Here is a 22,641-nt window from a genome sequence, read left to right on the forward strand (position 1 = left end):
AAAGGATTGTTATGAGGGTTAAATAGGTTACTGTAGGTAAAGTATTTAGGACAGTGCCTGGAGTATAGTTCCATTCAGTAAAGGATAACTATTGTCATGTTACTTTCACTCTGATTTCAATTTTGCCATCTGTAAAGAAAACTTAAGAAGGAGGGGGTTAAATCATCTTCGCTGCTCTCTAACCAACCAGAGGAAAGGGGAACTAATAGTTACACTCAATCTGATCCTGATGCAGGGCTGGAGTTTGGAGACGCAGAGAAAAATAATATCTCTGCCTTCAAAGAGCTCACTGTTTGATGAGAAGGCAGAAGAAAATCACTGATTCAAGTTAAAATGTGCACAGTGGTAGAATGTATACAGGGAAAGGTCTAGAAGAGTACAGAGATGGGTATTGTAGCATAATGGAAAGATTTATACAGACTCCACTTTAAACCCAAAATTATTCTCTTGTGACGCTGGGCAATTCAGTTAGTCATCCCTGCCTCAGTTTCCTTGTCTGTAAAAGTGGAGATAATGAAAGAGCTTCCCTCACTAAGCCATTGTGAACATTAAGGGAGCTGTGCATACAGCTGTAGTACCTAGCACAGAAATGCGATCAAAAGTGATCATTATTATGATTCCCACGGTCCACGAGAAGTGTACAAGGGTTCAGGCACAAGTCCTGAACTAAAGAAATGGAAATGGAAGGAGGAAAGGGCGGATAAAGAGGGACTCATCCTTATAGGATCGCTTGATTATTGTGTATAAAGTTAGAGAAACTGGCGAGGCACCCACCCCAGGTGGCGCGCTGGCGCTCTGCCTCGGCGTCCTCGTTGCCCGTGGCAACCGGCAGTCCATACCTCTGGCCCGGTAGGCGCTGCGCAGGGGCAGCAAGATGGCTGTGAGCTCCTGGTCCTCAAAGCTGGGGTTCGGCAGCGAGAAGGCGCTGCAGGCGGCCGCTGTCTCCACTGGCCCCTCTCTGGAATTACGCACCTTCCCCTCCACCCTGTGCTCCTCGGTCGCGGCTGCCGCCCTGGAGCAGCTCTTTGTTGTCGGTGAGAGGCCCGTGGGCTCCCGGAGGGACGTCATCTCGGAGGTGGCGCCTAGGCGGCATTAAGCGGGAACCTTCGTGGGGACCCTCCTCCCAGAACTCAGGGCATCCCTGGTAGGGCAGAACCTTCTCCAGCTCCTTGGGGGAGAGGGGGGCGAAAGAGTGGGACCCAGGGCTCAGCTCTGTGGCTTGGCCCAACTCACACTAGTAGCTGGTGACAAATGGCGGACAAATCCCTGGACTCCCAGGCCACTGCTATTTGCCTGTGATTGGAGTGCCCACCTGCATTTAGATTATGTATTTAATTTCATCTTGTCCCTTCTTGCCTTTTCTTTGCAAGTTAATTTCCTCCAACACTTTGGCATGGCAAACTGGAGGATTTAACAGGTAAATAAGAAAGGAAGAAACACCTGTTGCATTAGGCAAGGAATTGTGCATTAGGCACAAATACTTTTTCTGCTAATAATTTCTTGATGCTCAGAAAGTTTGTCATAGGAAAAAAATTCATTATGCTTTCTTGCCCTGAGTGTGAGTTATAAAGTTTGTGGCTCTCCAGCCCATTTGCAAGTGGGAGTACGCTTGTGCTTATTCATTCCATAGAAAAAAGGAAAAGAGACAGCAGGCAATACCTGTTCCTCCCTAACACACACTTGCTTGGAAACTCAGTAACTGATTTTTCACTTGGTTTGAGAGCTTAGTTCATTAAGAGAATCCAGGTTTTCAGGAACTGAGGGCAGAAATTGCTGTTTACTCTTCTGAGAGTCGAGGATGGCCACTCAGGGCATGGACTCTGGAGTCACACCATTTGTGTCTGAATCCAGACCTCTTATAAGTGATGGGCTCTGTGACCTTGCGCACATGACATGACCTCAAAAGTCTTAGATTTCTCACCTCTGAGATGGGAATCATCATGAAGTTATAAGAATCAACTTAGATTATACATACATGTGAAACATTAAACACATCAAACTCATCCCACACATGTGGATACGGGCCTGGAATCCATTTAGACAGAATCTGTATAATGGAATGGTGACAGAGCCAAGGTGAGTAGAGCTTCCTCTGTTCTCTCTCCTCTTCCTTTTATATTTTATTTTTCCTTCCTTCTTCCCATTCTGCATGTATCTTGTCTTCCTTTGCCTGCCAACATTTTCCAAGCCTCTTTTCCCATGTGATTTCAACTTACAGTGTGTGAGAGAAAAGGCGCTATCTTTCATATGTCAATGAATGAAAAGGGTTAGAAACTCTATCTACCTCACACCTACCAGTTTTACAAATACTTACTCTCATCCCATGATTAAAATATTGGCATGGAAGTGAAAATGACATAATGAATTTTTGAAGAATTAAGTAAGTGTTGTTTTGTAAAATATTACGTTTAGGATATACGTATACAAATTTATATGAAGACATTCTTAAACCTACACTATGGGCGTGTTATATTTATCCCTTTTATAAATATATGTGGATTTTTTTGTCTTGTCCTATACAGATTCCTTCTTTCTACCATGAGTGATACAAAAATAGAATCTTAAGAGGAGTTTGTCCTCAAGAAACATAAAGTATATACCTAAATTAGTACACTGTAAAATAAGAAATAACAAGTACAAAAGAGATTCATATGATGTACTATAGAAATTCAAAGATAGAAGTTGTAATTTTCAGCTAAGCATTTGAGTTGGATCTTAAAGGTTAAACAGGATTTGGTAGATAAATAAGAGATCTTAATTTTCTAATTTTTTTTTAGAACAATCACTGCAAAGTGACTACTTTAAATGCAATGAAGAAGCTAAGACCTTTCTTAAGGACGTTGCTATTGCTGTTAAGAAATTGGTATTGTATTATCTATAAGAGCTACTTTTTCAATCTTTCACTTACTTCTTCATCAAACTTTAATTTAGCACCAGCTCTGTTCAACATACTTCAATAGATGAATAGGGAAAATATTTGCCCTGAATGAAAATTTCTCTCAGTTTGCTAAGCATTTGCACCAGTATGGATCAGTAGTGGATTGGTGCCCGATTTCCCATGCAGAGCACTGAATTAAGGACCTGTGCTATGGATGAGGGCAAGACGGCTCAAGAGAAGAGACCCTGCTGATAACAGAGCTCAGTTAAGGGGTGGGCCACATGGGCAAATGCTTGTGACATCAATATGTGAGCATTGCTTAAAACCAGCAAACAACCTCTGGGATAAACTGCACGCATAGTGCCAATTTTCTCAGGTCTCTGTAAGCAATTCCTCACAAAACTGGTGAAAGCTTATTTGGCACCTACTCCACTGACACACAGTGATTTTCAGTGAAAAGAAATAGGTTCTCTTTCAGTTATACTAACTTGGCCCCATCAAAGAAATATTTAAAGAATTTCCTCTTGAAGTGTCACAAAAGTGTCTCTGTTTGGCCCTGGTCCTGAGTGATGTTTCAGAATGGCAATGTCTCCTCATTTGATTTAAAAATATTGAATAAGAATCTACTACCTATCAAATATCTAAAAATGTAGAAATATGGCTATAAAGTTAATGAGCTTGAGTCTACAGACTGCTGAGAAAAGTTAATCTTATTTATAATTATATTTTTATGTAATTATATATAGTTCTGTAGGTATACTACAGAATTATAGTTTATAATCCCAGTTAAGTACATATATGTAAACACTGAGAGTTTGTGTGTGTTGTACTGCACTGTGGTCCTGTGGAAACCCTTTCCTCTGTTTCGTTCTTTTAGTTATGTCTTTCTCCAGGATTTGAAGTGTTCAAAATAATTATTGTGGCTTATTAAAGTATCTAGTATGTCTCCATTTAATATCTGAGCTGTGAAATCTCTTAAATAGAGATAAATCCTCCCATTTTTTAAAGTAACACATTTTCACTATTATAGAAGCATTGCGTTTTTATTCTGGAAAATTTAGAAAAAAATAGACAAGCAAAAGGAAGAATGTAAAAACCAACATGATCCCACCCTAAAACAATCACGATTGACTCTTTGTTGAATGTCTTGACTACTTTCAGGATATAGATGATTCCTGTATTGAATTTTATTTTTTACAGAAAAGTGGTCTTACTAAATATACAATTATGCAACCTGCTTTTTTATTATTCCTAAAATACAATGGCAGTTTCTCAGGTCATAAAGTAACTATAGCCATTATGACCGTTTATTTAAGAGGTGATTTATCTGTTCTTTCCACTAGCAGATTTTTGAATGTTTTTCCCTTTTTGAAACTAGCCCCATATATATATATATATATATATATATCTCCAAACAAATAGGCAGGGAGATATTTTTAGGTAGGTATAAGAAAACCACTGTTCTTTTTATACCTAAGCATAGTTTTTTAGGCATTTTCCATTTTTAAATTAAGTAGCTTCCTTTCCTTCTCTCTTTTTTTTTTTTTTTTTTTTGCCTCTTGGCATGTGGGATCTTAGTTCCCTGACCGGGGATCAAACCCGCACTGGAAGCACAGTATCTTAACCACTGGATCACCAGGGAAGTCCCAAGAAGCTTCCTTTCTCAATGTCACCCTTTTGTTGGAGTCTTTCCTTTTAAATTTATTGAAACTGCATACAAGGGACACACACACATAGCGAAAGATAATTTCTGAGTAGAAGAAAATCAGCAGAAATTAAAAGATAAATTAACAATGACACATTAAAAACTCATTGAAGAACAGTTATTTTTCCCACTTGCTATTCCAAATAAAAATAATGGCAAAAGGTACTTACTGAAAAGCAAATTTTGATCTCTGAAAACATTTACAGGGCCTTGTTTAGGAAATCAATCTTATTATTTTAATGTCTTAACTTTTTAACTATGTAATTTACATTTTCAGGAAGAAATGAGAAAATCCACAATTGATCTTCTGGAAATTGAAAGCATGGAACTCAGCAGACTATATTTTCTACTGGAAACTCTTCCCGCTAGTGTTAGCAGAGAATTCGAAGGTACTGTGAGGTTATCAACTGTAGAAATTTAGTTTATCTTATAAGAAAATAGAGCCTAGTACTTGTAACAAGATGAGTTTAATAGTTGTTTCATATCAAAAAATAGCCAGAAAGAGTATACAACACAAATATAGTGAGATCCATAATAAGTTTCCCTTACTTTTTAAGTGGAAATAATATATATGACTTGAATTTATATAATTATTGTAAATAGACTAAAGACAATATTGGTCCTTTTGTGACTGGCTTATTTCACCTGGCATGTCTTTGGGGTTAATCCATGTTGTAGCATGTGCCAGAATTTCCTTTCCTTTTAAGGCTGAACAATATTCCATTGTATGTATATACCATGTTTTGTTTATCCATTCATCCATCAATGGACCCTTGCATTGTTTCCACCTTTTGGCTGTTGTAAATAATGCTGTTACAAAATAATAATAATAACAATGAAATAGTAAATAATAATGCTATTACAAACATGGGTGTGGAAATATCTATTCAAGGCTCTGCTTCCAATTCTTTTGGGTATAAATGCAGAAGGGAATTGCTGGATTGTATGGTAATATAGTAATTTTATGTTTAATTTTTTGAGAAGCTCCCATACTGTTTTCCACAGTGGCTTCACCATTTTACCGTCCCTTGCACAATGCACAAGCATTCCAATTTCTCTACATTCTTGCCAGCACTTGATATTTTCTGTTTTTGTTTTGTTTTAAATAACAGCCATCCTAATGGATAAGAATTGGTATCTCATTGTGGTTTGCACTTCCCTAATAATTAGTGATGTTGAGCGTTTTTCATGTGCTTATTGGCCATTGGTATATCTTCTTTGGATGAATGTCTGTTCAGACCATTTGCCCATCTTTTAATCAGGTTGTTTGTTTCATTGTGGGAATTCTTTATATATTCTGGATGTTAACCCCTTATCAGATATATGATTTGCAAGTATTTTTTCCCATTCCATGGGTTACCTTATCACTCTTGTTAATAATGACTTTTGTTGCACAGAAGTTTTTAATTTTGACATAGTCCAGTTTATCTATATTTTCATTTGTTGTCTGTGCTTTTTGTGTCATATCCAAGAAATTATGGCTAAATCCAACATTATGAAGGTTTCCCGTATGTTTTCTTCTAAGAGTTTTATAGTTTTAGCTCTGACATTTAGGTCTTTGATCCATTTTGAGTTAAATTTTGTATTTGGTGTAAGGTCAGGCTCCAAGTTTATTTTTCCAGCTGCCAGGAGTGTTGGCTGAGGCTCACAGCTCAGTTCCTCTACAGGAATTGCCCTAGACAAAAGAGAAAAGCTTCACTTCAAGTTAGACTCCCTCCCCAACTGCTGCTCACATTCAGTGATTGGTCACCAAGAGAGTACAAAGGTCTGCCTCCCTCGTTCCATGTGGAATAACTCTGAAGTGTCATCACAGCTCCAGCTCATCATCATTTAAACGCTCCACCCTTGCCCAACCCTTATGTCCTCAGAGGAGATGTTCCTCAGAGCTTTACACACAAATTTTAAGATTTGTTTTCCAGGGAGCCCAACCTAAAACAGTTGTCTAAATTTAAAAAAAAAAAAAAAAGATTTTTAAAGTAGATGTTCCCTTGCAGCCCCAAGTCTACGTTCATTGTCTGCTCTGTCATAAGGGAGCTGGGGTGCTGTAAATTTCCCCTTTTGCCAGCTGGTGCAATGTTAAGCTTTGTCAGTACAGAGCACTGAAGGGTTACTGGAGGAAAAAGGGGTTGTCTTCCTGTTCTAGTGTGCTCAGCTTGGCCGACTCTTGCAGTGCAGATAGCTTCTGCCAGTGGCATGCAACAGTCCTTGGTGCCCAGAAGCTCCCTCCAGTATCCCCTGAGTGGCTTCATGGTAGATTGCTCCCTGTGAGGCAGGTACCCTGGCACCGTTTAGGTGGTTTTGCAGTGAGTTCTGAAGTACAGCAATTCCCTGTGGACCAGTCCCCCCAGTGCCCCCAGAAGCCATATTTCTAGTAAGTTCTGCCAGCGGAACATTTCACGAACTTCTTTGCCATCCAATGAGCCACTGACCTCTTCAATGAGGTCTAGATCTCAGGTCTGGAGGTGCTGCTTCCTACAGCCCCTGTAGGGCTGCTCCTTGTACCTAGTATTCCTAAAGTCTTCAGAGTTCTCTTTATTTTCTTAGTATTCGTTCCCTCATTACTCTACTTCTCTGCTACAGTTAATAATTCTTTATATTAAAATTTCCCTATTCAATATAAGATTTCTATCTCCCGATTAGACCCTGAGTGACATAGTTAGTTATAAAAGAATTTGCACAATGTTAGTCTAGTTTGGCAGGGAAAATACAACAAACTCCTACATGCAGATAAACAATAAGACTTAATCTGTGCTCAAGGCAGAATTAAGAATGTTTTCATTTTATTTTCTTTGGTTGCCTTTTTTTTTTTTTTTTTTACTGTCCAGATTGGGTTACTTTTATAAGCAGGAAAAATATTTTAGAAGGAAAAAGAAATACCATGCTAGCTTGTAAGGTCCTTGATACACACTGAATACTTAGCCAAGTAAATTTAATTGACCTTGTGTTTTAAAGCTTCTCAGCTTGAAGTATGGTCCTTGGGTCAGTAGCATCAGCATCACCTGGGAGCTTGTTACAAAATGCAGAATCTCTAGGTCCACCTCTGACCTACTACATCAAAATCTGTATTTCAACAATATCCCCAGGTGATACACATGCATATTCAAGACATAAAGTTTGAAAAGCCCTGCTACAGTGAGCAATTTAACTGTAGCCTCCAAAAAAAGGATCCAACTCTCTCAGGGGAGCTACCAGCCAGTTTCTAGGGAATTCGTTGCATAGAAATGGACGGCCCAGTATCCATTTCTAAACAGCAGTGTTCAAAAATTCATGCATTTTAACCATGTATCTATCAAGCGCTGAGGTAATCCTTTGAAGTCTTATGTGATTACACTGATTTGTTATTTATTAATGAGTAATTAGTTCTTTAACACACTGGGTTCCCTTGAAAGCACAGCCAGAAGCAATGGCTTTTGCACTATTATTTTATTAGGACATACAATCCAAAGAGGAGGAGGGTGGGATAAGGAACCAAAGCAGGGAGAATGGAAAGCTAATATGGCGTGCAATATGATGTTGACTGCCGCTGACGGCAGGTAGTTGAGTATGAGAATACACCCTCAAGACACAGTGTTACCTCTTCTCAGGAACACCTAAGCAGTGACTCCTGTCTACGATTGGTCCAATGCTTGCCACACCTCCCAAACTTTCAGTTACACATGCATGAGGGGTGTGAGTGTCTAAAGAAGTCCCATGGTAGAGGTGACAAGGACGTCCTAGACAGGTAAGAAGTGGATAGGACAGGCAGGAATCAGGTGCTATCAGACTGTACCGCCTGAAATTGTGCAGAGCTCATAGAAAGCTGGTCACCGACCATAGCAGCAGCTGAAATAAGGGAAATAATTGATAGGTAAGATTGAGAGGGTCCAAAGGGATGATTAAGAGGTGTCTGATCCAGGAACATAATTAGAAGAATATTTCAAAGAAAGACATAATTTGTTTATTATTTGAAAAGTCAGTATCTACAATTGTGCAGTTTCTCAAGTAACTGAATAACATTTCTTCCACTTACTTTTAAGAATGTGTCAGGGATGCCCGAAGATTAAATCTTGTTGAGATAAATCAATTACACATGAAAATTACGAAGATAAATGATGAAATAGAGTTTCTGAAGAAGAAAATACTTGATCTGAAAAAAATTAATAAAGCTCTGGGGTAGGTTTTTTCAGGGGTTTTTTTGTTGGGTTTTTTTTTTTTTTTTAGTATTTGAGGGAGTCAGGGGCTGGGGCTAAAGTGGGAAATCTTTCCTAAGGGATTGTCCTCTGGTCCGAACTGGTGCAGGGCAAGTTAAGAGGTGGAGATCACTTATAGAAGATGACTGGGCTGATGAGGGGTGTGCGATGGCTGCAGAGAGCTGGGAAGAGAGCAGAAACTCTTCTACCACCACAGCCAGGAGACCTGTAAAATTTAAGAGGGAACTCAGCTTCCCAGCAGCAACTACTCTGTGTCAATCACACAGTGCCTTGCACCCCACCTCCAAAGGTAGAAACACACAGTGGTTTTCATTTCATTTTTAGTAAAATTAAGTTTACAAACCTCAACCACCAAAGCAAGAAATTTTTCTGGGTATTGTGTTGCAAATATAATATCAAACCTGATATATGGTAGCTAGCTTAGTTCCTTAAAGACATTCAGTTATAATCTACTGGAGGGTTGAAAATGGGATTGGCCCTAGATTTTATCTTCAATTAAATGAGAGCTGACACCTGTTAGTTTCTTTTCTTTATTCCTCAGCTGTGTTGTTAGCACTTCCCCCTCTGTGGAAGAAGTGCTTTTCTCCATCTATAAAATGGAGATTACAAATCTGGTCTTAGCCCACGGGAGAAGAGATACTCTGAAAGAAAAAAAACAATAAAACCCTGAAGAATAACTCAGTACTACAAGTAAATTCTCAAAAGTAATGTATAAATGTCAGACTTTCAGTTTGTTGGAGTAAGAAATACTCAAAGAGCCCTCATCATAGTGAAAAAATCTTCTTGGGAAGCTAAAAGAATCAGAAGGTTGCTTGGTGCACAAGGTATCAAAGCATCAGGAGTTAGGTGGGGACCTCAAGGCCCAGGGACAGGTTCCCAAAGTAGGTCCTCAGAACACCTATTCTGGGAGATGCTCCATGAAAAAGAAAGTTCATGACCACGTAAGTTTGAGAAAGACTGCGTACTCTAACTCCTCTTAGGGATTCACGTGCAGATTTGTGCATGGTGCATGCTAGCCACGATCACAACTAGACTATCAATTTCTAAACTAATAACAAGGAAGATAACATCCAGGCTGGAATACTCATATCAACTGACCAGCACCATCACACCCCTGTAGACCAGTGATTCTTAAACTTGAGTGTACATCAGAATCACCTGGAACTCTTGTTAAATTACTGGGACCTCCACCCCAGATTTCTGATTTAGTAGGTCTGGGGAATGGGGGTAAGAATTTGAATTTCTAACAAGTTCCTAGATGCTGCTGTTGCTGCTGGTCCTGACCACACTTTGAGAATCACTGCTCTAGAGAAATCTTTATGGAAAGTCAAATTACAAATGAACATAATGTGGGTTGCCTGATGAGCTAGCATCATCAAGCTACAATCACTTATTGCATCCATTTTTCAAAGAAAGATGTATATCAAGGTGCCCACACTCTCTGACAAGTGATCCTCTCCTGGACACTCTTCAAAAACTGGACACAGTCCTTAGAAACTGGGGATGGGGATTTCCTTGGGTCCTACATTCCGTTTCTGAGAGCTTTCCCAACCCAGCACAATACACCTAGTCAGGTGTATTGATTTGACTTGTTTTGTTTTGCTTTGCTTCATTAAGGCCACTCAATCCTTAGTTTGCTTCATTCTTAGAAGCCTTCCTCTACTAAACCTACAAGGCACCCATTATCTGGCCTCATGTAGCCTGAGCTTCTCTTAATTGCCTTTCTGTGGTAGAGTTGACTTCTGGAAAATAAACTTACCAACAACCTGTTTCCACTTTCCTGAGCCTTTCACACAGTCCGCCTGAACTAGAGTGTTTAGCCTTGGAGATTAGAAAAAGAAAAAAGTCATTACATTGCAGGAGCTTTGAAAAAAGGAAAATAGAGAAATGTCACCAATTGTCCTTCCTCCAAATCTTTTATTGTTAGCCCTGGGGTAGATGTTTCTCACAGTCTTAAGGTGGGTGTGGCCAGCAATGGATATGTGAGGTTAATGTCTCCTCTTGAACTCAGATTTGGCTACAGCTGTGAGAAGATAAGTGGGTTCAAATTAGATTTCAAACACCCTCTGAGCAGTGAAGACAGACTCAGATCCCTCCTCGCCAACTCCTTTCCATCAGAGGAGGGTTAGCTTTCTTCTCCTGGGCCTTCTCTGCAGGGCAATGGCATCAGAAGGTGGCTAGAAGAGTGGTGGGATGTTTAGCTTTCCTTGGCTTAAACTGCATATCTCAGGATGATAAGGTAGCTATGGCAATGCTACGTATCAAACCATTTGTCCGGCCAGATTCCATTCACCTGTTCAAAACTGGTTTTGAATCATTGTATGTTTTAAACTAAAATATCCCATAGTTACTACCTGGTGTGTGAGAATGGGTGGGGTGAGGCAGGACCACAAGACACTTTTGCAGTGATAAAGAGTTACAAGGTTGACACTTGTGTTTCCTTCTGTCCTTCATCGCAACCAACTTCAGACAATCACAAATTCAACTCTAAAATAAGTATTCGTTAAATTTCCCTCTTTATGGTGGTTCATCTCATCAAGCCGACTTTAAATTTCTTCCTGGAAAGCCATCCTTTTCATGCCAAGAACGATTCTTTTTCTCCTAGTGAACAGCAAGAGGAACTAGCGAGGCGTTATGAAAATTTTGTCCTGTCACTCAACCATGCGATGAAAGAAAAAGCCACTATCACTGTTAACATCAATGAGATTTATACCAAAGTTAACTCAGAGAAGAAAGAACTAGAATTGCAAAAACGATATATTCAAGAAGTAGAGGAGCAAATGGAAAGAGAAAAAGCAGAATATTTGGAAAAAAAACAAAAATTGAGTCAAGAGGTAAGTGGCATGATTTATTTTTTAAAAAAATACAGAATTGAGGGCAGGAAATGAGAAATAACTTATTTGTCCTTGAAGCTAGCAAGCATTCCCGTGGTATCTTCTGCAGGAATAGAGCAGAGGCTCAAGGACACTGGAGCCCGTGGGGAAGATGTTTGATTGTGTAGCGGCATCTGAGTTCATGGGAAAGAATATGAATGACAGGAGTGGTAACACTGGGGTGGCCCCTTGCTTATATGCAGCACTGTAGGTACTAGGAATTTGCTTCTGTGTCACTTGGTTGTCTCTGCAGACAGGATGAGCCAGTTCAGCTCTGCCGGAACTGATGCCAAAACCCGAACTCTGTGCACCGTCACCACATTGAGTCTCAGAGTTTTGGGTGAAGTAGAAAAGAATAGCTTTATTGCTTTGCCGAGAAAGGGGGGCCACAGCGGGTTAATGCTCTCAAAACTGTGTGTTCCCAGCCTGGGTGGGTGGGTGGGTTGTGAGGGGAAGGGTTGCTGATAAGGATCAGGGCGCATGTGGGGCCTGCATCCCTTCAACCCAGAGATCATCTGGAGTCTGGTGGTCTGGTGATGGCTTCTGCGGTTCTCAAGGTTATCGAACTGTGACCTTCTCTCTGGAATGAAGAGCGCTTCGACAGGTAGTTAGCATCTTCCATTTGGTGTGGGTTTTAATGCTGTAGAAGAGCTCAGAGATATTGTTATGTGTGTCCCTTGAGGAGGAGCCAGGACCCTGCCCCTAGGCTACACTATTGTTTCCTCACTGCTCCTCCCTTGTCTCTGGATCCCCTCCCTTCCCTGATTAGCAACTGTTTAAACCTGCTCTTTGGAACTCAGGGAAGGTCATGGAGGCTGACTAAAGTGTATTTCCTACAAACAAGAAACAGGGGACAGGGAAAGACTTTTGTGCCCGGGAGCCCCAGAGTGTACTGCTTGGTTTCAGAACTTGTGCCTCTTACTGAATGAATCCAAGAGGAGAGGCCTGCAGAGGGTCTAGGCAGAGCCAAGGGCCCTGTCGACTGAAAAAAAAAAAAAAAAAGTGCAACCTAGAAGTTGTGAATTATGTTGTATTTTAGGACCTTACTGAGGACTGTAGCCTGGGAAGGCAGCCTCTCAGATAGTTCTGAGGAATTGTTCCAAAGAGGTAATGGAGGAGCCAGGATATGTAGAAGTTTTTGCCGGGGGAAAAAACAGATAGTCCAACATCAAAAGATTATTGCTAATCACAAAAAGACAGGCATCTCAAGGTAATGATTTTAGTGCTTTTCTCTGTATGGGAAGATGCAAGAGTCTGGGCTCATTGAAATCATTCCTTTGATACCGTCTTAACTACCTAGGGTCAGTATCCTATTTTTCTCCATCCTGAAGCCCCTCAGGGCACACCATCAGGCTGAGGCTGCGCAGTGGCTGATGGCTTGATGGTGAGTAACATTCGTTGTTTACTGAAATGGCAGGCTACATTTTTTTGTCCACAGCCCCAACAGAGAAGGGTATTTTGAGACCAGCAATTTTGTGAGGGTCAGTGGAGATAGCTACTGCATCCTGAATTCTAAATAATTCACCCTCAGAATGGCTTCTGATTGATTCCTCTTTGTTCTGCTTCCAGTTGCCCCAGGGGAAGCAGGGCTATCTCCGTGCTAGGTGTTCCTAGCAGCAGCCTTCTTTTCCTCCATGCAGTGAGGGCCTAGCCCAGGATGGAAATTGCTGTTGAGCTCCTGGTGCTGCCCTCTGCATCATGGGAACTGGCATAACTATAATGCAGGAAACTGGACCTGGGCTTGCAACCCTGCCATATTAAATATGCATAAAGATATATATATATGTATAAAGAAAGAAAGAAAAGAACATTTATTAAATTGCACTTCTTGAGTCTTAATTAAAATTTAGTAGAATACAATCTGGCAGTGATCAACATTTTGATGCAAGAGAGAGAAATATCACTCCCTGGGAAGTGCAGGCCCCTGGGACAGACTGCCAAGTGAGGGTGCTTGGCTTCGCAAAGAAAAGAATTCAAGAGTGAGACAAAGTAAAGGGAAAGCAAGTTTATTTAGCGAGATACACATTCCTTAGGCAGAATGCCGACCTGTCTCAGAAAGCGAGAGTGGCCTCAGGGTGTGCGGGTGGTTAGTTTTTATGGGCTGAGTAATTTTATACGATCACAAGTGGGAGGAATATTCTATTGCAATATTTTGGGGAAGGGGGTGAGGATTTCCAGGAATTGGGCCACTTCCCTCTTTCTGGCCTTTTATGGTCAGCCTGGGAACTGTCACGGTGCCTGTGGGTATGTCATTTAGCATATGCTAATGTATTACAATGAGTGTATAATGAGGCTTAAGGTCTACTGGAAGTCTTCCACCATCCTGGGCCTATTGATTCTAACAAGTTTTTTTTTTTTTTTTTTTTTTTTGGCTGCACTGGGTCTTCGTTGCTACGCTCGGGGCTTTCTCTAGTTGTGGTGAGCAGGGGCTACTCTTCATTGCAGTGTGTGTGCTTCTCATTGCCGTGGTTTCTCTTGTTGTGGAGCACGGGCTCTAAGCGCTCGGGTTTCAGTAGTTGTGGCATGTGGGCTCAGTAGTTCTGGTGCACGGATTTAGTTGCTCCGCGGCATGTGGGATCTTCCCGGACCAGGGCTCAAACCGGTGTCCCCTGCGTTGGCAGGGAAAGCCCCTAACCAGTTTTTAGAGTATCCTGTTTTTCTCCAATGGCTTTGTCCCCTTCCTCATTCTTTTAATGGTTTTGCCCTGCCCTCTCCCTTCGTCTCAATTTGGTTCTTGGGATGATTGGTTTCATGATAAGACTATTCATAAGTTCCAGTCAGGTCTGAGAGTCTCTATCCTTTAAAGTGCCCCTGGCTTCAGAAACAGTTTTACACTAAAACCATGGATTATTTTTCTTAAGTATAGACAGTTCAGCCCTAGTCATCCTCAGAACAGGCACTTTGTAAAGCCGCTGGCAAAGAGTCCCTTGGGCAGTCTGCAGCCACTAAACAGAATTTGTAAAAGTTGAGTTCCCTGGACCTTTTCCCGGGATGAAGGCAGCTGTTAGCCTGCATTGCAGTAGTGGAGTCAACTGAAATTCCTGACTCTTATCATTGGACTAGACCTTGCTTGGATTTTTTGTTATTGCAATGAAATAGTCAGGACAACAAGGACCTAAAGGGGTTTTCCTGTTTTCATTCTCTACCCACAACAATGATGAGAGGACTTCATTTCACCCACTGTTTCCAGCCCTCTGCTGGACTTTCTCTATGAGCAGTCTGGAAGCCCCACACTGGAGGGATTCACTGAAGTTATAGGGGCAGAAAGTGGGATGTGTCTGCATGGACACAGGGGAGGGACAATGTGCAGGGCAGTATAGGTTAGGAGTGGGGAGAGCCTTGTCCCTTTTCTTTACTTCCCCAGGGGCTGAAACAATGGTCAGTAGTGGCATGGGATCTGAGCTTTGCCCACCAAAAGGAAGGCTCCACCAGGCAGGGATTTTGTCTGGCTTTTTTCATTGCTAAATTCTAGCATCAGGATCAGTGCCTCTCGCATGTTGTAGGCACTCTATAATATCACTGTATTGAATGATTGAGTTTCTAACTTCATTTTAAGCTCTAAAGGGAAGTTTCTACCCTCCCCAACCCCTTCCTATTCTTTAATATAAATGTTAAAAGGAAGGAAGCCCAGAGGGGCTTCAAATTGAGAATTTGAGAACATGATAGTTTCTCCTTCCTTTTGTGAATAGTGTTTCTCAGGGATCCACAAACTTTTTCTGAAAGGGGCCAGAGAGTAATAGGGCTTTGTGGACCATATACAGTCTCTGTCACAACTACTCAACTCTGCCGTTTTAGCACAGAGAAGCCAAGAGCACTACCTAAATAAATGAATGTGGCTTCACAAAAACAGGTGGAGGCTGGATTTGGCCTACAGGTAGTAGTTTGCCTACCCCTGGTCTATCTCCCTGGAAAAGGGTTAGGATACTTTCAGATGCAAATAGCAGAAGCCCTGACTCAAACTGACTTAAATAGTAAGGACGTTTATTATCTTACACAGTAGGAATTCCCAAGGTTGGGCAGACTGCAGGACTAGCTAATTCAGTAGCTCATCCCTCCTCCATCTTTCATCTTAAGGCTGGTTTCCCTCTTCATCACAAGACGGCTGCCAGTGACAACTGGACTATGTTTCCTTTCTCAAGTAGAAAGAAGAAAACCTTTCCCAACCAAGGACATAAGTTTCTTGCTATGTCTGATCCGGCCAGGTTAAGACAGTGCCCACCCCAGAACAATAGTGGATCCTAAGGGAAAACGTGTACTAGTGGGCTAGACCAACTGGGAGTGGATATTAAGGACTCAACCACTAATGCTCACTAAATGCACATCATATGCCATTGTAACAGCCTGTTAATTCCCTTTGTTTCCAATGAGAAAGGAAAAGCTGTTTACAGCTGTCAGAGTCTTCAAACCGTAAGTTCTCTTCTAACACAAAAGAGTTTTTGCTAATATTACTTCTATAATTGCAAGACCCAAGACCTTGGGAGAAGGCTTAGGCCAAAGTATGAGCACAGAATTTCAATTTTCAACAAAATTTATTATCACCAAGTTTCATTTTAATGCACCTGTGCCCTAGTGCAGAGATAACTGATAATGATCACATTCATTCAGAGTAACCACTTTGGGTGAATTGGCTGGTGGCTTTGATGGAAAGCCACACAAACATGTTTTCATAACTCTTTAATACAGAGTTAAATATACTTTCTCTGGCCTTACTATTCAGTTACCTTTTTCTTCATAATTCATTTTGCCAGACAAATCCATGATGTGTCTGATTTTGATAAGGTGACTCATTTCAATAGGATCTGACAGGTAATCACAATATGTTTAATCATAGGAAAACTGTTATTTAATCTGTTAGTGAAAATAATCAATAATCAATCTGTAACAAGAATAGAAGAGTTTTTTATTTGAGCCAAACTAAGGACTAGCTCAGAAGCCATCTTCCCAGATTACTCTGAGAAGCTGCTCCAGAGAAGCATGGTTTTCAGTATAGTTTTTTTTTTTTTTTGCGGTACACGGGCCTCTCACTGTTGTGGCCTCTCCCGTTGCAGAGCACAGGCTCTGGACACAAAGGCTCAGCGGCCATGGCTCACGGGCCTAGTCGCTCCGCGTTCCTATATCTCAATATGTGAAAATTTCTTTTATCAATCCCCAACAGATCAGTGACCCCCTCAATGGGTCCTTTGCCCAGTGTTGCAAATGCCAATCAAACGAGACCGGGTTCAAGATCAGAAACTCGAATCATTGATCAAGGAGTGGAGAAGGGAGAGCTTGTGCTCTAAAAGCACCATCTCCCTGAAGGGAGGGGAATAAGGGAATTTTAAGGATTAGGAGGCGGTGGTCATCAGGGCTCTAGGAAGGGGGCAGAGATTTACAGAGGCAGCCAGAGCAGCTAGGGCATGCACAGTCTTCCATGCTTCCTCGCACAGGGCATGAATTGTGCCTAGCAGAGTATAAATGCCCCCTTTGGGCAGAGATCTTAACATGGTAATGAAGCAAAGGTAACTTTCTGACACCTCTAGGCCTCATCTGCGCAGGCAGAGCACTCCTGTGGTCAAGTCACAGTCAGTTCAGGGCATTTGACCACTGAATATCTCTTAAGACACAGCTGCAAAACATTTCTACCAAATACTGGGCGCTTTTGAAACAAGCCCAGGTAAATGGAGATAAGGATCCTTTAGCTCTCAGGGGCTGGTATGGATGACAAAATGGTAAGTTGTTTAGGATTGTGAGCTGCCCTATCTTCAGTGATTTTGTTTTTGGTCTGTTTTACTTCTCATGAAATAACGTGAATTTAGATTTCCAAACAATTCTTAATTCCTTCCTTTGACTCTTCTGATGTGCTTAGCGCACAGTAAATCTGGTAACAATTGCTATGATGTTTTACTAGTAAATTTTACAGTGGCAGTTGCCTTTATAATTTGCTGTTAATGATCATTGTTTCATTGTTCCTCTAAATTTACTAGTTCAACATTTTATAATTACAGTTTGATCCTTGTGATTTATTATTTTTCCTCTGATGCTTCAAACTAAGCAAACCTGTTTTTTTTAATTTGATAATATACTTAGATTGAATATGGTATACTTAAATATGAATTAGGTTGACAAAATTTAAAAAAAGATTTCCTAAACTGTGTTGTCCTCTTAAGCTTTTTGATTTGTTTATTATGTTTGTCACTACAGATTGATGAATATAAAAAACTCTGTGAACTAAAGAGAAAGGAGACTTACAAAAAGAAGAAAGAATTGGATACATTAAGGCTTAAAATGACAAAAATGAGAGAAACCCTTGCTGCCAGCAGAGTGGTAAGAAAGAATAAACTATGTTTCTTCAAGCCCGACCCCAAGCACCTCAATATACACTGCCTTGAATACAACTAATAGCAGGTGGTTTAAAAAAGGAGCTGATATTAATTAATCTTCATGCCATCGGGGGAGAATGTTTTCGGCATGTTAATCTTTTCTGACATTTAAAGTGTTATAGGGCAATTGTGTTTTCTTCTTTAGGAATATGATGGAAAGAAGGAAGTTTGGAATGCTTAGGTACACATTGCATTTGATGGGCCAAAATACTGTAAAAATGTTTTTTAAAAAATACATACAGAACTGACCAAATGGATATAGAATCATATGTAATGTTTGTGTGAGATTGCTTTATTTTACATAACAAAGTGAATAAACATGGGCAGATTCCTTAATTCTGAATGTGTGATAATAAAACAGAATTTAGGCTCTCCATTTATATTGAGTACACTAATATGGAAAGGAGACTGTTTGTCTCTTTGAGTTAGAAAATACTTCAGAGCTCTGTACTTCTATTTTTCTTTTGTTATTGTTGTTGCTAATTTTTATTTTATTTTATTTTTCTTTTTCTCCCTCCCTCCCACCCTCCCTATCGCACCCCTCCAGGCGGTCACAAAGCACCGAGCTGATCTCCCTGTGCTATGCGGCTGCTTCCCACTAGCTATCTACCTTACGTTTGGTAGTGTGTATATGTCCATGCCTCTCTCTCGCTTTGTCACAGTTTACCCTTCCCCCTCCCCATATCCTCAAGTCCATTCTCTAGTAAGTCTGTGTCTTTATTCCTGTTTCACCCCTAGGTTTTTCATGACATTTTTTTTTCTTAAATTCCATATATATGTGTTAGCATACGGTATTTGTCTCTCTCTTTCTGACTTACTTCACTCTGTATGACAGACTCTAGGTCTATCCACCTCATTACAAATAGCTCAATTTCGTTTTGTTTTATGGCTGAGTAATATTCCATTGTATATATGTGCCACATCTTCTTTATCCATTCCTACGATGATGGACACTTAGGTTGTTTCCATCTCCGGGCTATTGTAAATAGTGCTGCAATGAACATTTTGGTACATGACTCTCTTTGAATTATGGTTTTCTCAGGGTATATGCCCAGTAGTGGGATTGCTGGGTCATATGGTAGTTCTATTTGTAGTTTTTTAAGGAACCTCCATACTGTTCTCCACAGTGGCTGTATCAATTTACATTCCCACCAACAGTGTAAGAGGGTTCCCTTTTCTCCACACCCTCTCCAGCATTTATTGTTTCTAGATTTTTTGATGATGGCCATTCTGACTGGTGTGAGATGATATCTCATTGTAGTTTTGATTTGCATTTCTCTAATGATTAGTGATGTTGAGCATTCTTTCATGTGTTTGTTGGCAGTCTGTATATCTTCTTTGGAGAAATGTCTACATAGGTCTTCTGCCCATTTTTGGATTGGGTTGTTTGTTCTTTTGTTATTAAGCTGCATGAGCTGCTTATAAATTTTGGAGATTAATCCTTTGTCAGTTGCTTCATTTGCAAATATTTTCTCCCATTCTGAGGGTTGTCTTTTGATCTTGTTTATGGTTTCCTTTGCTGCGCAAAAGCTTTTAAGTTTCATGAGGTCCCATTTGTTTATGTTTGTTTTTGTTTCCATTTCTCTAGGAGGTGGGTCAAAAAGGATCTTGCTGTGATTTATGTCATAGAGTGTCCTGCCTGCCTATGTTTTCCTCTAAGAGTTTGATAGTTTCTGGCCTTACATTTAGGTCTTTAATCCATTTTGAGCTTATTTTTGTGTATGGTGTTAGGGAGTGATCTAATCTCATACTTTTACATGTAGCTGTCCAGTTTTCCCAGCACCACTTATTGAAGAGGCTGTCCTTCCTCCACTGTACATTCCTGCCTCCTTTATCAAAGATAAGGTGACCATATGTGCATGGGTTTATCGCTGGGCTTTCTATCCTGTTCCATTGATCTATATTTCTGTTTTTGTGCCAGTACCATACTGTCTTTATTACTGTAGCTTTGTAGTATAGTCTGAAGTCAGGAAGCCTGATTCCTCCAGCTCCGTTTTTCGTTCTCAAGACTGCTTTGGCTATTCGGGCTCTTTTGTGTTTCCATACAAATTGTGAAATTTTTTGTTCTAGTTCTGTGAAAAATGCCAGTGGTAGTTTGATAGGGATTGCATTGAATCTATAGATTGCTTTGGGTAGTAGAATCATTTTCACAATGCTGATTCTCCCAATCCAAGAACATGGTATATCTCTCCATCTATGTATCATCTTTAATTTCTTTCATCACTGTTTTATAATTTTCTGCATACAGGTCTTTTGTCTCCTTAGGTAGGTTTATTCCTAGATATTTTATTCTTTTTGTTGCAATGGTTAATGGGAGTGTTTTCTTGATTTCACTTTCAGATTTTTCATCCTTAGTGTATAGGTATGCCAGAGATTTCTGTGCATTAGTTTCGTATCCTGCTACTTTACCAAATTCATTGATTAGCTCTAGTAGTTTTCTGGTAGCATCTTTAGGATTCTCTATGTATAGTATCATGTCATCCGCAAATAGTGACAGCTTTACTTCTTCTTTTCCGATTTGGATTCCTTTTATTTCCTTTTCTTCTCTGATTGTTGTGGCTAAAACTTCCAGAACTATGTTGAATAAGAGTGGTGAGAGTGGGCAACCTTGTCTTGTTCCTGATCTTAGTGGAAATGCTTTCAGTTTTTCACCATTGAGGATGATGTTGGCTGTGGGTTGGTCATATATGGCCTTTGTTATGTTGAGGAAAGTTCCCTCTATGCCTACTTTCTGCAGGGTTTTTATCATAAATGGGTGTTGAATTTTGTCAGAAGCTTTCTCTGCATCTATTGAGATGATCATATGGTTTTTCTCCTTCAGTTGGTTAATATGGTGTATCACATTGATTGATTTACGTATATTGAAGAATCCTTGCATTCCTGGAATAAACCCCACTTGATCATGGTGTATGATCCTTTTAATGTGCTGTTGGATTCTATTTGCTAGTATTTTGTTGAGGATTTTTGCATCTGTGTTCATCAGTGATATTGGCCTGTAGTTTTCTTTCTTTGTGACATCCTTGTCTGGTTTTGGTATCAGGGTGATGGTGGCCTCGCAGAATGAGTTGGGGAGTGTTCCTCCCTCTGCTATATTTTGGAAGAGTTTGGGAAGGATAGGTGATAGCTCTTCTGTAAATGTTTGATAGAATTCACCTGTGAAGCCATCTGGTCCTGGGCTTTTGCTTGTTGGAAGATTTTTAATCACAGTTTCAATTTCAGTGCTTGTGATTGGTCTGTTCATATTTTCTATTTCTTCCTGATTCAGTCTTGGCAGGTTGTGCCTTTCTAAGAATTTGTCCATTTCTTCCAGGTTGTCCATTTTATTGGCATAGAGTTGCTTGTAGTAATCTCTCATGATCTTTTGTATTTCTGCAGTGTCAGTTGTTACTTCTCCTTTTTCATTTCTAATTCTATTGATTTGAGTCTTCTCCCTTTTTTTCTTGATGAGTCTGGCTAATGGTTTATCAATTTTGTTTATCCTTTCAAAGAACCAGCTTTTAGTTTTATTGATCTTTGCTATCGTTTCCTTCATTTCTTTTTCATTTATTTCTGATCTGATTTTTATGATTTCTTTCCTTTCATTTCTTTTTCATTTATTTCTGATCTGATTTTTATGATTTCTTTCCTTTTGCTAACTTTGGGGTTTTTTGGTTCTTCTTTCTCTAATTGCTTTAGGTGCAAGGTTAGGTTGTTTATTCGAGATGTTTCCTGTTTCTTAAGGTAGGATTGTATTGCTATAAACTTCCCTCTTAGAACTGCTTTTGCTGCATCCCATTTATTTTGAGTTGTCATGTCTCCATTGTCATTTGTCTCTAGGTATTTTTTGATTTTCTCTTTGATTTCTTCAGTGATCACTTCATTATTAAGTAGTGTATTGTTTAGCCTCCATGTGTTTGTATTTTTTACAGATCTTTTCATGTAATTCACATCTAGTCTCATAGCGTTGTGGTCGGAAAAGATACTTGATACAATTTCAATTTTCTTAAATATACCAAGGCTTGATTTGTGACCCAAGGTATGATCTATCGTGGAGAATGTTCCATGAGCACTTGAGAAAAATGTGTATTCTGTTGTTTTTGGGTGGAATGTCCTATAAATATCAATTAAGTCCATCTTGTTTAATGTATCATTTAAAGCTTGTGTTTCCTTATTTATTTTCATTTTGGATGATCTGTCCGTTGGTGAAAGTGGGGTGTTAAAGTCCCCTACTATGAATGTGGTACTGTCGATTTCCCCTTTTATGGCTCTTAGTATTTGCCTTATGTATTGAGGTCCTCCTATGTTGGGTGCATAAATATTTACAATTGTTATATCTTCTTCTTGGATTGATCCCTTGATCATTATGTAGTGTCCTTCTTTGTCTCTTCTAATAGGCTTTATTTTAAAGTCTATTTTGTCTGATATGAGAATTGCTACTCCAGCTTTCTTTTGGTTTCCATTTGCATGAAATACCTTTTTCTATCCCTTTACTTTCAGTCTGTATGTGTCTCTAGGTCTGAAGTGGGTCTCTTGTAGACAGCAACTATATGTGTCTTGTTTTTGTATCCATTCAGCCAATCTGTGTCTTTTGGTGGGAGCATTTAGTCCATTTTCATTTAAGGTAATTATCGATATATATGTTTCCATTCCCATTTTC

The 22,641-nt window shown here is 39.9% G+C and overlaps 1 protein-coding gene across 1 annotated transcript in view; it reads left to right on the top strand.

The window, feature by feature from the left end:
* The first annotated feature begins 862 nt into the window (after positions 1–862).
* The window catches only part of CCDC175 (coiled-coil domain containing 175), a 75,153-nt gene continuing 53,374 nt past the window's right edge, over positions 863–22,641 (top strand). The window contains exons 1-6 of the mRNA XM_060004464.1: positions 863–1,034; positions 2,778–2,863; positions 4,861–4,972; positions 8,600–8,735; positions 11,379–11,607; positions 17,827–17,949. Of these exons, the coding sequence (XP_059860447.1) occupies positions 875–1,034; positions 2,778–2,863; positions 4,861–4,972; positions 8,600–8,735; positions 11,379–11,607; positions 17,827–17,949 (846 nt within the window). The 5' untranslated portion in view covers positions 863–874. The remainder of the gene's footprint in view (positions 1,035–2,777; positions 2,864–4,860; positions 4,973–8,599; positions 8,736–11,378; positions 11,608–17,826; positions 17,950–22,641) is intronic.

This window comes from Delphinus delphis, chromosome 2, assembly GCF_949987515.2.
Source record: "Delphinus delphis chromosome 2, mDelDel1.2, whole genome shotgun sequence".
NCBI classification, from domain to species: domain Eukaryota; kingdom Metazoa; phylum Chordata; class Mammalia; order Artiodactyla; family Delphinidae; genus Delphinus; species Delphinus delphis.